Source organism: Narcine bancroftii, chromosome 3, assembly GCF_036971445.1.
Source record: "Narcine bancroftii isolate sNarBan1 chromosome 3, sNarBan1.hap1, whole genome shotgun sequence".
NCBI classification, from domain to species: Eukaryota; Metazoa; Chordata; class Chondrichthyes; order Torpediniformes; family Narcinidae; genus Narcine; species Narcine bancroftii.
The window spans coordinates 169,420,616-169,433,249 of NC_091471.1; the positions used below are offsets into that span (position 1 = coordinate 169,420,616).

The 12,634-nt window shown below is 43.7% G+C and overlaps 1 protein-coding gene across 1 annotated transcript in view; it reads left to right on the forward strand.

Moving 5' to 3' along the window:
- wrn (WRN RecQ like helicase) overlaps window positions 1–12,634 on the forward strand; it is a 286,387-nt gene that overhangs the window by 198,902 nt on the left and 74,851 nt on the right. Inside the window, exons 43-44 of the mRNA XM_069925810.1 lie at window positions 1,844–2,001; window positions 11,758–11,907. Of these exons, the coding sequence (XP_069781911.1) occupies window positions 1,844–2,001; window positions 11,758–11,907 (308 nt within the window). The remainder of the gene's footprint in view (window positions 1–1,843; window positions 2,002–11,757; window positions 11,908–12,634) is intronic.

Here is a 12,634-nt window from a genome sequence, read left to right on the forward strand (position 1 = left end):
TGTTCAGAAAGGGTGCTGTTCATTCACTACATTTTTGCATTTGTTTACTCTGACTCAAACTGTCAAAGTAGACTTTTAGTGCTGAAGCAAGCAAAGAATTGGTGGAGGAACTCTGCATTCATGGTCTGTCAATGTTTTGGGTGTGAACCACTTTGAAGGAATTAGTTTTAGTGCTGCTATGGTTGAAATCATAAAACGTTTGTAACAATGCAAACCACTTGAATTCTTCACATTCCGTTTTGTTGTTCAGTTGTCCAGTCATACTTGCTGATGGACCATGCCATGCCATGATATAGAATTGACTGTTGAATGATATGTAATCTTTTTAAAGAACAAATGAATGTAAATTCCCAAATAGAAATGAATTAAAGTGTTACAGTATTAAATATATAAAACGTCATACAGAATGGCTCATTGTAAACTATTTTCTCATTGTAAACATACTTTGGTATTCCAAGTGCTGATACAGTTCTTCAAATTCTTGGATGTCTAATATAATGTCCACAGAGTGCAGAGTAAAGGTTAAATGCTAAGGTGGTGGGGGGGGGGTGGAATGGGCAGTGCTAATCCTGTGCACTACCTGGTGGTAAAGAGTAGAATGTTACCAAAGATGTGATTTAAAAATTGGATAAGCAAGTTTTCGGATGATACAAAGGTTGGTGATGTTGTGGACAGTGAGGAAGATTACCGTAGATTAAAAGGTGATTTAGGAAGGCTGGAGGTGTGGGCTGAGAAATGGCTGATGGAATTTAATACAGATAAGTGTGAGGTGTTACATTTTGGAAAGGCAAATCTAAATAGGTCATATGTATTAAATGGTAGGCTATTGAGATGTGCAGAGCAACAAAGGGATTTAGGAGTTGTGGTAAATAGTACCCTCAAGGCTGATACTCAGGTAGATGGTGTGGTGAAGAAGGCATTTGGAATGTTGGCCTTCATAAATCGGAGTATTGAATTCAAGAGTAGGGAGGTTATGATGAAATTGTACAAGGCATTGGTGAGGCCAAATTTGGAGTACTGTGTACAGTTTTTGTCACCAAGTTATAGGAAAGATATAAACAAAATAGAGAGAGTACATAGAAGGTTCACGAGAATATTGACAGGATTTCAAGGTTTGAGTTACAGGGAAAGGTTGTGCAGACTAGGGATTTTTCTCTGGAGCGTAGAAGATTGAGAGGGGACTTGATAGAGGTGTTTAAGATTTTTAAAGGGACAGACAGAGTAAATGTGGATAGGCTTTTTCAATTAAGAAAGGAGGAGATTCAAACTAGAGGGCATGGTTTAAGATTGAAGGGGGAAAATTATAAAGGGAACATGAGGGGAAATTTCTTTACGCAAAAGGTGGTAGGGATGTGGAATGAGCTTCCGACAGACGTATTTGAGGTGGGATCATTGGTTACATTTAAGGAAAGACTAGATAGTTACATGGAGAGGAGAGGACTGGAGGGGTATGGACCGGGTGCTGGTCAGTGGGACTAGGAGGGTCGGGATTTGCTATGGCATGGACTAGTAGGGCCGAACTGGCCTGTTCTGTGCTGTAAGTGGTTATATGGTTACATGGTTAAAAACAGCCATAATGTTCAGAGAAGTTTTGCAAAAGGAAAACAAAAAAAATGTGAGTTTACTGTTAACGTTCCAAAAGAACCGTTTACGTTCTTTGCTTGTTTACATGTTTTACGCTGTGTACAGCTTATTTTTTGCACTACCAATTAGTGGTAATTCTGCCATGCCTGCAGGAAAAAGGAATCTCGATTGTATGTGATGTCATGTACGTACTCTGATAATAAATCTGAAATCTTTGTACTATCATTAAATAAACCCCAGATTTGTGTTCCATGTGTAGACTTCAACTGGGAATCTGTTCAGACAAGGAATGATGATAATCACCCAGGGCAATCACAAAATTCTTGTGTTGAGACCAAATTTCCCCAAGAAAATGACCCTGCATTCAGATTTTCTGAACCTTGTATCAAAGAAGAAATAAACTGGATTGATACGGCAGTGAGTATTTTGTTTAATACCCTTTCATAACAAAATGTGCTAAATGTGATTGTGCATGTAGGTTTGAAAAAATGTTAAAAGGAAGAAAAGGTCAATTGAAAATTGATGATCACTGGCAGTTATTTGATTTTAATTCATGATTGTTAAAATATAAAGCTAAGACTTTAAAGTTTGAGTATTTGTTGTATATGCCATTGCATTACTGCCATAGGAAGCACACCAGGATGTACAAAATCTTTAAGCCAGAATAGCGATTATAAATTAATAATTGCATCATCATAGAAAATGTTGTATGGTTGCTCGAGTGGTACCATTTTAGTACTTTCGGGCTGAGATTCTTCTTGATTCATGTTTGTTTTGAGGTATTATTGAGTCAATAGGTGGCAGTAGAATACTATTGTTTTGTATTTCTCTGCACACTAACATCACATTATTATAATGCAGCATTCGTTTCTAAGATTTTTATGTGCCTTTTACTGTTAACAGAATAGACTCAAAAAGTCTGAGGAGATGAAATTAGTATATTTTATTGTTTATAATTTTCTTAAAGCATAGAATAGATTACATCTAGAAGCATGAAATATATCAACAAAAAATCCCCACTTTACAGAGGAATTGCTTTTCTAGAAAATCATAGCTTTCACGATTTTACATAAATTGAATCCTTGACAAAGTTAACAAAATTTGTTTTTGCATTTTGTGTGTGCATGCGGGTGTTACAGGAAATCAGCTTTACAGAATTCACAAATCATTACCCAAAAACTTGAGATATGAAATAATATTTGCTCTCACAGGATATATATTGAAAATAACATAATTTGATTTCTTTTCAACTTGCGTTTCTTGCTGCAACTGCAGATGACGTGGCTTCACGTCAGGGAAAATCAGAATATGGACTATTTTCTAAGAATGCATTACCATCCTATAAAATAGAGGTCACCTGTATTCAGTTATTTTTCTCACGGGGTTAATGGGTTGTTTAAAAGAGGGTGATGAGTCAGTATACAGGAGGGAGATTGAAAACTTGGCTGAATCATGTGCTAACAACACCCTCGCACTCATTGTCACCAAATCCAAAGAGCTGATTGTGGACTTGCAGAGGAGATAACCAGAGGTGTACGTTTCAGTGATCATTAGAGGGACCAGAGGTGGAGAGGGTGAGCAAATTTAAATTCCTTGGGAGTCAATATTTCATAAGGCCTTTCTTGGATCAAGCACACAAATGTCATTGTGAAAAAGCATGTCAGCGCCTCTACTTTTTCAGGAGTTTGTGGAGGTTTGGTATAATATCGAAAACCTTGACAAACCTCTAGAGAAGTGTAGTGGAAAGTGTGCTGACCGGCTGGCCTGCATATAGAGGCATTAATATCTCTGAACAGAAAGCCCTGCAAAAGATCGTGGACATAGCCCAGTACATCGCAGGCAAAAGTCTCCCACCATTGAGAAGATCTACATGGAAGTTTACTGACGAAGAGCAGCAGGGATGATCAAGGATCCACACCCCCCAGAACAAGTTCTTTTCTCGCTGCTGCCATCAGGAAAGAGGTATCAATGCCATGGCTCGTACCACCAGGTTCAGGAACAGTTGCTACCCCTCTACCAGTAGACACCTAAACAACAAACTCAATCAGAGATTCATTGAAGGACACTTAACTTTGCACAATATTTATTAACGAATATTTATTTTCTGTATTGCTCAGTTTGTTTGAACTTCCTTCTTGTTTACTTGTCTTCTCTCGAGTACAGTTTTTTTTTGCTTTACCAGTAAGTAGAAATTCTACCTGGCCCCCAAGTAAAGAATCTCCGGGGTGCATGTGGTGTCACATATGTGCTATGACAATAAATCTGAACTATGAGCATGTTGAACAAATAATTAGAAGCAGGAAAATAGCCTGTTAACCTGAATAGAAATTTGTTTTTTTGAGTGTTAACAATAATGCTCAAAGTTTATTTAAAAATACAACTGTAAATAGTAAGAGAAATATAAATTGCTTCTTTGAGTTGGTTGAATTAAGGAATTTCAGATAACTATTTCCATTTCAGACCAACTTTTTTCTTACAAGTATGATTTTTGTGAAATAAATATTTTGTGCCAGATTTTGATTGCTCACTCTATTTGAATTGCCTAAAACTACGGACCTACAAATAAATGTTATGATTTGTTTTAACACAATCAAAAACTGATTAATTGTAAATTATTACACTGCTTTATGGGATCTTACTGTCTGCAAGTTGCAAGTTACTTTTCTAACATTACAGCAGTGGCAATACTCAGAAATAACTTATTGGGTCAAATGCACTTTGAAATGTCCAGCGACTCCAAATGGCACTGGTCCCGCTACACAGCCAACAGACAGGGACAGCACGTGGGGAAGAAGAGATTGTTACGCAAGATGGTACCCACGTGCAGAAAACCCGCTTTTGTTATGTGGGCCGTTGCATTAGTAAAAAGGGAGAAACGGCGGGAATGCGAGAGGTATAAAAGTCGGGCCTGAGCCTCCAATAAAATACAGAGCTTAACCTGACTGCACTTACATGTGTCTTTCTTTCGAGTAGCATGCGGCTACAATTAGTGACCCTGATGGTTTAAACGGCATCTAAACCCAACAATGAGCCAGCCGGCAGCAGTCCATGCAGTCGCTCTCAAGCTGCCGATCTTCAGGATGAATTAGCCACACATTTGGTTTGACCAGGCTGAGGCACAATTTCAGATCCTGCAGATTACAGCAGAGTCCACCTGGTACTACCAAGTGGTGAGTGCCCTGGATCAGGGCACGGCGAGCTGGGTGGCCGACTTCATCCAGGAGCCCCCATTAGAAGGCATACACTGCCTTCAAGGACTTGCTAATTGAGACCTTCAGGCTTTCAAGGCATGAGAGGGGTGACGTCTGCTCTACCTGGATGGACTGGGGGACAGGTCATCGCTGGCTCTCAGAATGAAATGCTGGCCTCCTGGGCAAACATGAACCCTGCATCATGTTTGAGCAGGCATTCCTGGAGCAACTGCCCAAGGATGTCCAATTGCTCCTGGTGGACGCCAACTTCAGCGAACCCACCCCCCCCCCCCCCCCCGAAACGTCGCAGCACGAGTGGACATTCTGTGGAAACAGAAAAGAGAGTGCTTGACATCTGCAGCCAGACCCATGCAGACCCGCTGAAGGAACAGCAGCCCCATGGAGGAAGCGATCCCAACAACCAGTGGTGCTTCTACCACCAGAGATGGGGTTCTGGGGCCCACCTGTGCAGGGGCCATTACGTGCCATGCACGTTTCAGGGAAAAGCCGAGGCCAGCTATTACTAATGGCTGGCCAACAAGATAGCCTCCTGAATGTTTGGGACCGCCAGTCCAGACAGCATTTCCTCTTGGACACAGGAACAGAGTTCAGCAATCCTTCCCCACACTGAGGGCTGTCAACAACAGCATGATCTGGACTTGTGGTACCTGCAAGGTCCAACTGCAGTTGGGAGGAAGCTTTTCTTATGGTGTTCACACTGGCTGCAGTGGAATAGCCGCTCCTCGGGGCAGAATTCTTTAACGCCCATAGCCTGCTCATGGATCTCAAGGGTCAGATACTGGTTCATGCCAAGATTTTCCAAACAGTCCCCCTCAAAGATGTCAAACTTCCAGCACTCCACCTGGACTCCATGCAGCAATCCACAGACGAATACGCCAAGGACCTGGCTGAGTTCCCAGCGGTGCTCACTCCCCCAATTCACCAAGGCGATGCCCCCCATGGAGTACAGCACCATGACCCAGGGCTCACTGTTCCACACACGAGCAAGTCACCTCCCTCTGGAGACGCTCCAACTGGTGAAGGAGGAATTCAAGAAAATGGAAGAGCTCGGCGTCGTACAGTGGTCAGACAGCATATGGGCACTTCCCCTGCATATAGTGCCCAAGGCTACAATGCCAGATCAATACCCCATGCTGCACACCCTGGACGTTCCCGCAAACCTGCATGGGATGAAGATCTTTTCCAAAGTGGACCTCGTGCGGGAATATCACCCAGATGATATCCCCAAGACCGCCATCATCACCCCGTTCGAATTCCTGTGAATGCCGTTTGGGTTGAAGAACACCACACAGACCTTTCAGCGGCTAATGGACGAGGTGGGCTGTGACTTGGATGGCACCTTCATCTACCTGGACGACATGCTCATGGCAAGCAGGAACCGACAAAAATGCTCAATGCACTTCCACAACTTCTACATCCAAATGAACAAGTTCAGACTGATGATCAACCCAGCCATATGCCAGTTCTGGCTGGAGGCTATTGACTTCCTGGGCCATAGGATAACCAGGGAAAGAGCCACAATGCTACCCAGCAAGATGGAGGCCATCCGGAGGTTTCCTAGGCCCAGCATGACCAGGGCACTTCAGGAGTTTGTGGGGATGATCAACTTCTATCACAGATGGTAGGCAAGGTGAAGGACATCACATGGGACGAGGAGTCAGCGGAGGCCTTCGTGAAGGCCAAGGAAGCCCTGACAGGCGCCGCTCTTCTGGTATATTTCAGGGCAGACCCTCCAACGGCCCTGACGGTGGATGCCTCAGGAATGGCGATTGGGGGCAGTTGGCAGCCGCTGGCTTTTTTCAGCAAACGTCTGTGGTCTCTGGAACTGAAGTACAGTGCGTTTGACAGAGAGCTACTGGCTCTGTACTTGGCCATTCACCAATTCAGGTACTTCCTCGAGGGCAAGTCTTTTATGGCCTTCACAGACAACAAGCCCTTGACCTTCATCTTGACCAAGATCATGGACCCCTGGTCAGCTTGCATCTCAGAATACACCTCGATGTAATGCATGTCTCCGGCAAGGGCAACGTGGTGTCCGATGCACTGTCCAGATGGATTATCTATGTGCTATCAAGGGGAGTGGATTTTGTAGCGCTGGCGGAGGCGCAGCAGAAAGACGACAAGGAGATTCCCCAGTATAGGACTGCCATATCGGGACTGCAGCTCCAGTCAGCACTGGTAACTGGCCAGGTCAGACCCATCATCCTGGTGGCTTGGAGATGACAGATTTTCAATCCTATCCATGGGCTGGCTCTCCCATCCATCAGGACCATGGTCAGGCTGGTGGCCAGCAAATACGTGTGGCATGGATCGCAAAAACAGGTTAGCGGTTGGTGAAGGTGTGCACGAAGTGCCAACAACCAAGGTACAGAGGCATACCAAGACCCCACCTCAGCACTTCGAGCCTGTGGAGTGATGGTTCAACCACATTCATGTGGACATTGTAGGACCCTTGCCAGTATCCCAGGATTTCTGCTACCTGTTCATGATGGTCAACCGCTTCACCATGTGGCCGGAAGCAGGCCCGCTGGCAGACACATCCACAACCTCGTGCGCCAGTGGCCCTCATCTCGTCCTGGGTAGCATGGTTCTGGTTACTGTCCCACATCACATCCGATAGAAGGGTCCAATTCACCTCCAGCCTGCGGTCTGACCTCGCCAACTTGTCGGTCGCCCAGCTGCACCACACAAGGGCCTAGCACCCACGGTCAAATGGGCTGGTGGAGCACTTCCACAGGCACCTCAAAACCGCATTCATGACCAGATTCCAAGGACCTAACTGGGTGGACGAGCTACCATGGGCATTGTTGGGTACCCACACAGCATCCAAGGAAGATATTAATACCTCTTTGGCCGAGCTCCTCTACGAGCTCCACTGGTGCTTCCGGGGGAATTAGTCCTGTCTCCAGGCAGGCAGCAGGACGATGCATCAGCTCTCCTCTGCAAGCTGAGGAAGAGTTGACAACCTGGCCCCGACTACACCTTCCAGGCACGGACATGCGAGGACCAACGTACCCAAGGACCTACAGGGCTGAGAGTATGTTTTCATTCGCATGGGTCTGCATCGTCCATCACTGCAGAGTACAAAACAATGGAGCCACATTTGAGCTGGAGGGTGGAGGCAAGACAGAGATTTTCACCACGGCAGCATAAAGCTGGCACACCTGGACCTGGAATGCCCAGACAAGTCACACCAGCTCCACGCAAAAGATGCAGGCCACTGAAGTCTGCAGAGACTGCCTCTAGGCATGAAGGACAATACTGGCGGTTCTTTGGGGGTGGGGGGGGTGGTCATGCAGCAATCAATGGCGCTCCGGGTGGCGAGCACACCTAAAAGCCAGCAGACTGCGTAGTAGCATTGGCCATAGCAAGTGAACCAGCGGACGAACGGCAAGGGCAGTTTAAGGGCCAGCGACCGCAAAATGATGCTGGCCCCTCTGCACAGCCAACAGACAGGGACAGCGCGCAGAGAAGAAGGGATTGTCATGCAAGAGGGTACATGTGTGCGGGAAACCTGCTTTTGTTATGCGGGCCATTACGTCAGTAAAAAGTGAGAAACACTGGGAACTGTAAGGTAAAAACATCATGAGTTGGGACCTTACAGAACGTGAGAGGTATAAAAGTCAGACCTGAACCCCCAATAAAACACAGAGCTTAATCTGACTGCACTCGCGTGTGTGTGTTTCTTTTAAGTAGCGCGCGGCTACACACATTGTTTAAATCCATTTTGAAGGTTCAATTTATGCTGACTAAATCAATATAGATCGTTGTGCATCTGTCAGAGCTTTTGATTATTCTGCTTTTGATTAAATCTGTCCCCAGATTTACAGGTCTCCCTGTCTCCTGCATGTCTGATACCCAGTTTTGGATGATCCAAATTGAAGCTTTATTCAAATGGTATCACTCAAAATCAACATTTTGGGTGGAAATTCTGGGAGTTTTCCTACATAGAGTTTCCCTATACAATGGTATGTTGGGTGAGACAGGAATTGCTCATAATGGTAGTTTTAGTGGGCGTGGCTTGGAATTGCATGATTATTGCAGTTCTAAAACATCTGAAGTTTATCGCATGTGGCTCTTACGTTAAGAAGTTTGACCATCCCATCTTTGACCAACATTGGTTACTTAAACTTGGTGTTGAATTCCTGAAAATTCAAAACTTAATTTATGTTGATGGATGTTTTCTCAAAGTCAGCAGTAATTTAATGGGGCTGCAGAATACTAGTTGGTGAGATGGAGGTGGTTAAAGAAGGGGCAAGTTAGAGATTATATTATCTTTCTAGTTCCTCACCTTGCCATCTCATTTTGTGGGGGCTTATCAAATGATCTGTCTTCCCATTTCTATATGACTATGCACTGTATGTCTGTTTCTCTTTTTATTCAGTGTGTAATGGGTCCAGAGGACCCCAAAACCCAGCAGTAATAGATTTTCACCAAGACAAATGGTTAAACACCAGTTACTTTTAATTTTCTTTAAACATAAAAACAGGATCAAACTTTAACTTGTTACTATTAAGTTAACTTACCCCCTAGTTCAGAAAAGTTCTTTGATTCACAGTCCAATCTCACTTCTCACTCCTCCAAGTTCACCAGTATCTGGCAATTCTTATACTCTGCACAGAATTTAATATTTATGAATTTTCACCAAGTTCTGATGTTTAAAGGTAATTGGTCACCGCTCAGGAAGTTTCTAGTTGGTTTCAGAGAGAGATTCATTGCTCATCGGACACAAACTGATTTACTTCCATCAGTCACTTCAGTGTCTTGCCAAAGAAACTTCTCCCATCAGGGTTTTCCAAATGATAACCTCTTCTTCCAGGTCTCCACAGAGCTCCTTCTGTTTCCCTTATTTCAGGAGATACTCTAGTAAGCCATTTCCTCTTGTAAGGACCACAAGGGTTTTCACCAGGCTGAAGTCAGAACTCACAACCTGTCTTCAAACTGGGGTTTCAACAGCTTGTCATGCTGCAACTTCCAAAAGCCACTGCAGAACTCCAACTGAGTTCTCTCTCTCTGCTTGCAAAAAGCACCTCATAGTGCTGCAGACCCAGTCTTTGAAAGATCTTATCAACCTCTGAGCTTGGACTTTTTCATTTGCGCCTGCTTTTTAAGTTCCTTAGCAGAGCATTTCCAAAATAGTTTTTATTGTCTTTGCAAAGGCACTTGGTGCTTCAATGTCTCACTTTCAGCAAAGCTCTTGCATTTTAAATGAGATCTGTTTTGTGAAGTGTTTGTTTAAGTGACCTACATTAAACCCCCACAATCTTTTTCCTTTAAAAACATATTTATATAATATAAAATATAAAATACCCGCCAGAAGTGTATTATGCTTTTCATATTTTTTTCTCATTGCCTTTGTGAATTTTGTCATGTTTTGTTGTCTTTTCCCACTCCCATGTATTAATCTCTGGTTCTGATAATCTGAATTGTTGGCTTTGTGTAACTAACTGAGTACAGAACTGCCTAAGGTGACATCCTCTGATTTTTCTCTGCCTTCCTGGAGTGAAAGACTTTCGTTTCTGATTAGGGATTTGCTCTATGGAAGAATCAGCAGCGTAGATGGGTGTTTTCTCAGAAAATCTTTTGGAGAAGAGAGCTTTGTGCTCATTTGCTGCCACTGTTCTTTGTTTAATCAGTAAATTGGTTCCATATCTTTGGAGTCCAGTGAAGATGCCAATCATAAATTGAAAATGCTCTGTTATCATGTTAAAGTGCTAGAAGTGACTTCAAAGTACCTGTCAACGTGTATGAAAGTTTATTATATATTCTGCTGCATCTACGCTTAATAGGACGATTCATAACATATTTCTTTTTTCTTCTTTGGCTTGGCTTCGCGGACGAAGATTTATGGAGGGGGTAAAAAGTCCACGTCAGCTGCAGGCTCGTTTGTGGCTGACAAGTCCGATGCAGGACAGGCAGACACGATTGCAGCGGTTGCAGGGGAAAATTGGTTGGTTGGGGTTGGGTGTTGGGTTTTTCCTCCTTTGCCTTTTGTCAGTGAGGTGGGCTCTGCGGTCTTCTTCAAAGGAGGTTGCTGCCCGCCAAACTGTGAGGCGCCAAGATGCACGGATTGAGGCGTTATCAGCCCACTGGCGGTGGTCAATGTGGCAGGCACCAAGAGATTTCTTTAGGCAGTCCTTGTACCTTTTCTTTGGTGCACCTCTGTCACGGTGGCCAGTGGAGAGCTCGCCATATAACACGATCTTGGGAAGGCGATGGTCCTCCATTCTGGAGACGTGACCCATCCAGCGCAGCTGGATCTTCAGCAGCGTGGACTCGATGCTGTCGACCTCTGCCATCTCGAGTACTTCGACGTTAGGGATGTAAGCGCTCCAATGGATGTTGAGGATGGAGCGGAGACAACGCTGGTGGAAGCGTTCTAGGAGCCGTAGGTGGTGCCGGTAGAGGACCCATGATTCGGAGCCGAACAGGAGTGTGGGTATGACAACGGCTCTGTATACGCTTATCTTTGTGAGGTTTTTCAGTTGGTTGTCTTTTGTGTGGTCTTCCAAAGGCGCTATTTGCCTTGGCGAGTCTGTTGTCTATCTCATTGTCGATCCTTGCATCTGATGAAATGGTGCAGCCGAGATATAACAAACCATGAAAAGACGTGGTTTGGTGATCAGGTATATATAAAAAAAAAATATTTTAAAGCATAATTTTGTCTTGAGGTGATGTGCAGAATTAAAACAATCTTTAGGAATCTCCATGGCTTGACACTGGCTAATGATGTTTCAGGTAATTTGGATGGTCTTTAATTTTGCCTCCTGATATTGCTATTTTCTTTTCTATATTTTAATGTTCCTTTTAATCCCGCCTCAGCAAGGAAATGGTTACTCTCTTCATCTTGTATTTTCTATTATTCCTCTATGAAACACATGCATTCTATGTTAAAAGATGCTGCACATACAGTAGTAGATTTAAAGCTATTCTGCCACTTTATTTTTTTTGCTCTCTGCAGGAGAAACCAACAGACACGCAAAAACCTTCTGTGCTGCTTTGTAGCCAGAATCAAACTGCTGGGTGTAGTCAGAGAAGCATTTCCCCTGATAGTTTTGTGTCCTGGAACGATGCTTCCACCAGGGACTTGTTTGATGATTCACAATCAGAGGTGAGGCCAATGTGACTGTTCATTTACTGGACATTCACGTGACATTTTGCGGGTCAGGTTAATCATTACCAATGATTCCACCAGCGTTATGATTTCAAACATGTTAAAAAATTTAAATGCAATCACATTTTTTGGAAAGTGTAGATATAAAAACAAAAATCACGTGAAATGAAATCCTGTAAATTTAATGAAAAAACAACAGCAAAATAAGTATTGTATATAATATCATAGAGCAGAAACAAACTTACCAGTCCATGGTGACAATGCTGTATTAATGTTTATATTTTAGTTTTATTAATGAATATCTAACAATGTGACCAATTGGCTGGAGTTTGCAAGTGCCTTTCACTGAATAACATGAACTGGAGGAGGAGTGCACTGCTTGTTAGGGAGGACATTACAGCGTGAGGTGGCAGGATGGTATGGAGGGATCGACCAGTGAGGCTGTTTGGGTGGAATTGAGGGGTGGAGGAGGCAAGAGGGTGCTAATAGGGGTGTATTACAGACCACCAAATGGGCCAAGGGAATTAGAGGAACAAATTTGTAGGGAGGTAACGTATATGTGTAAAAATCATAGGGTAGTGATCATGGGAGATTTTAACTTCCCACACATTGATTGGGATACCCATACGGTTAGAGGGCTGGATGGGCTGGAGTTTGTTAAATGTGTTCAGAATTGTTTTCTAAATCAGTTAGTAGAAGAACCGACTCGGGATGGTGTAATACT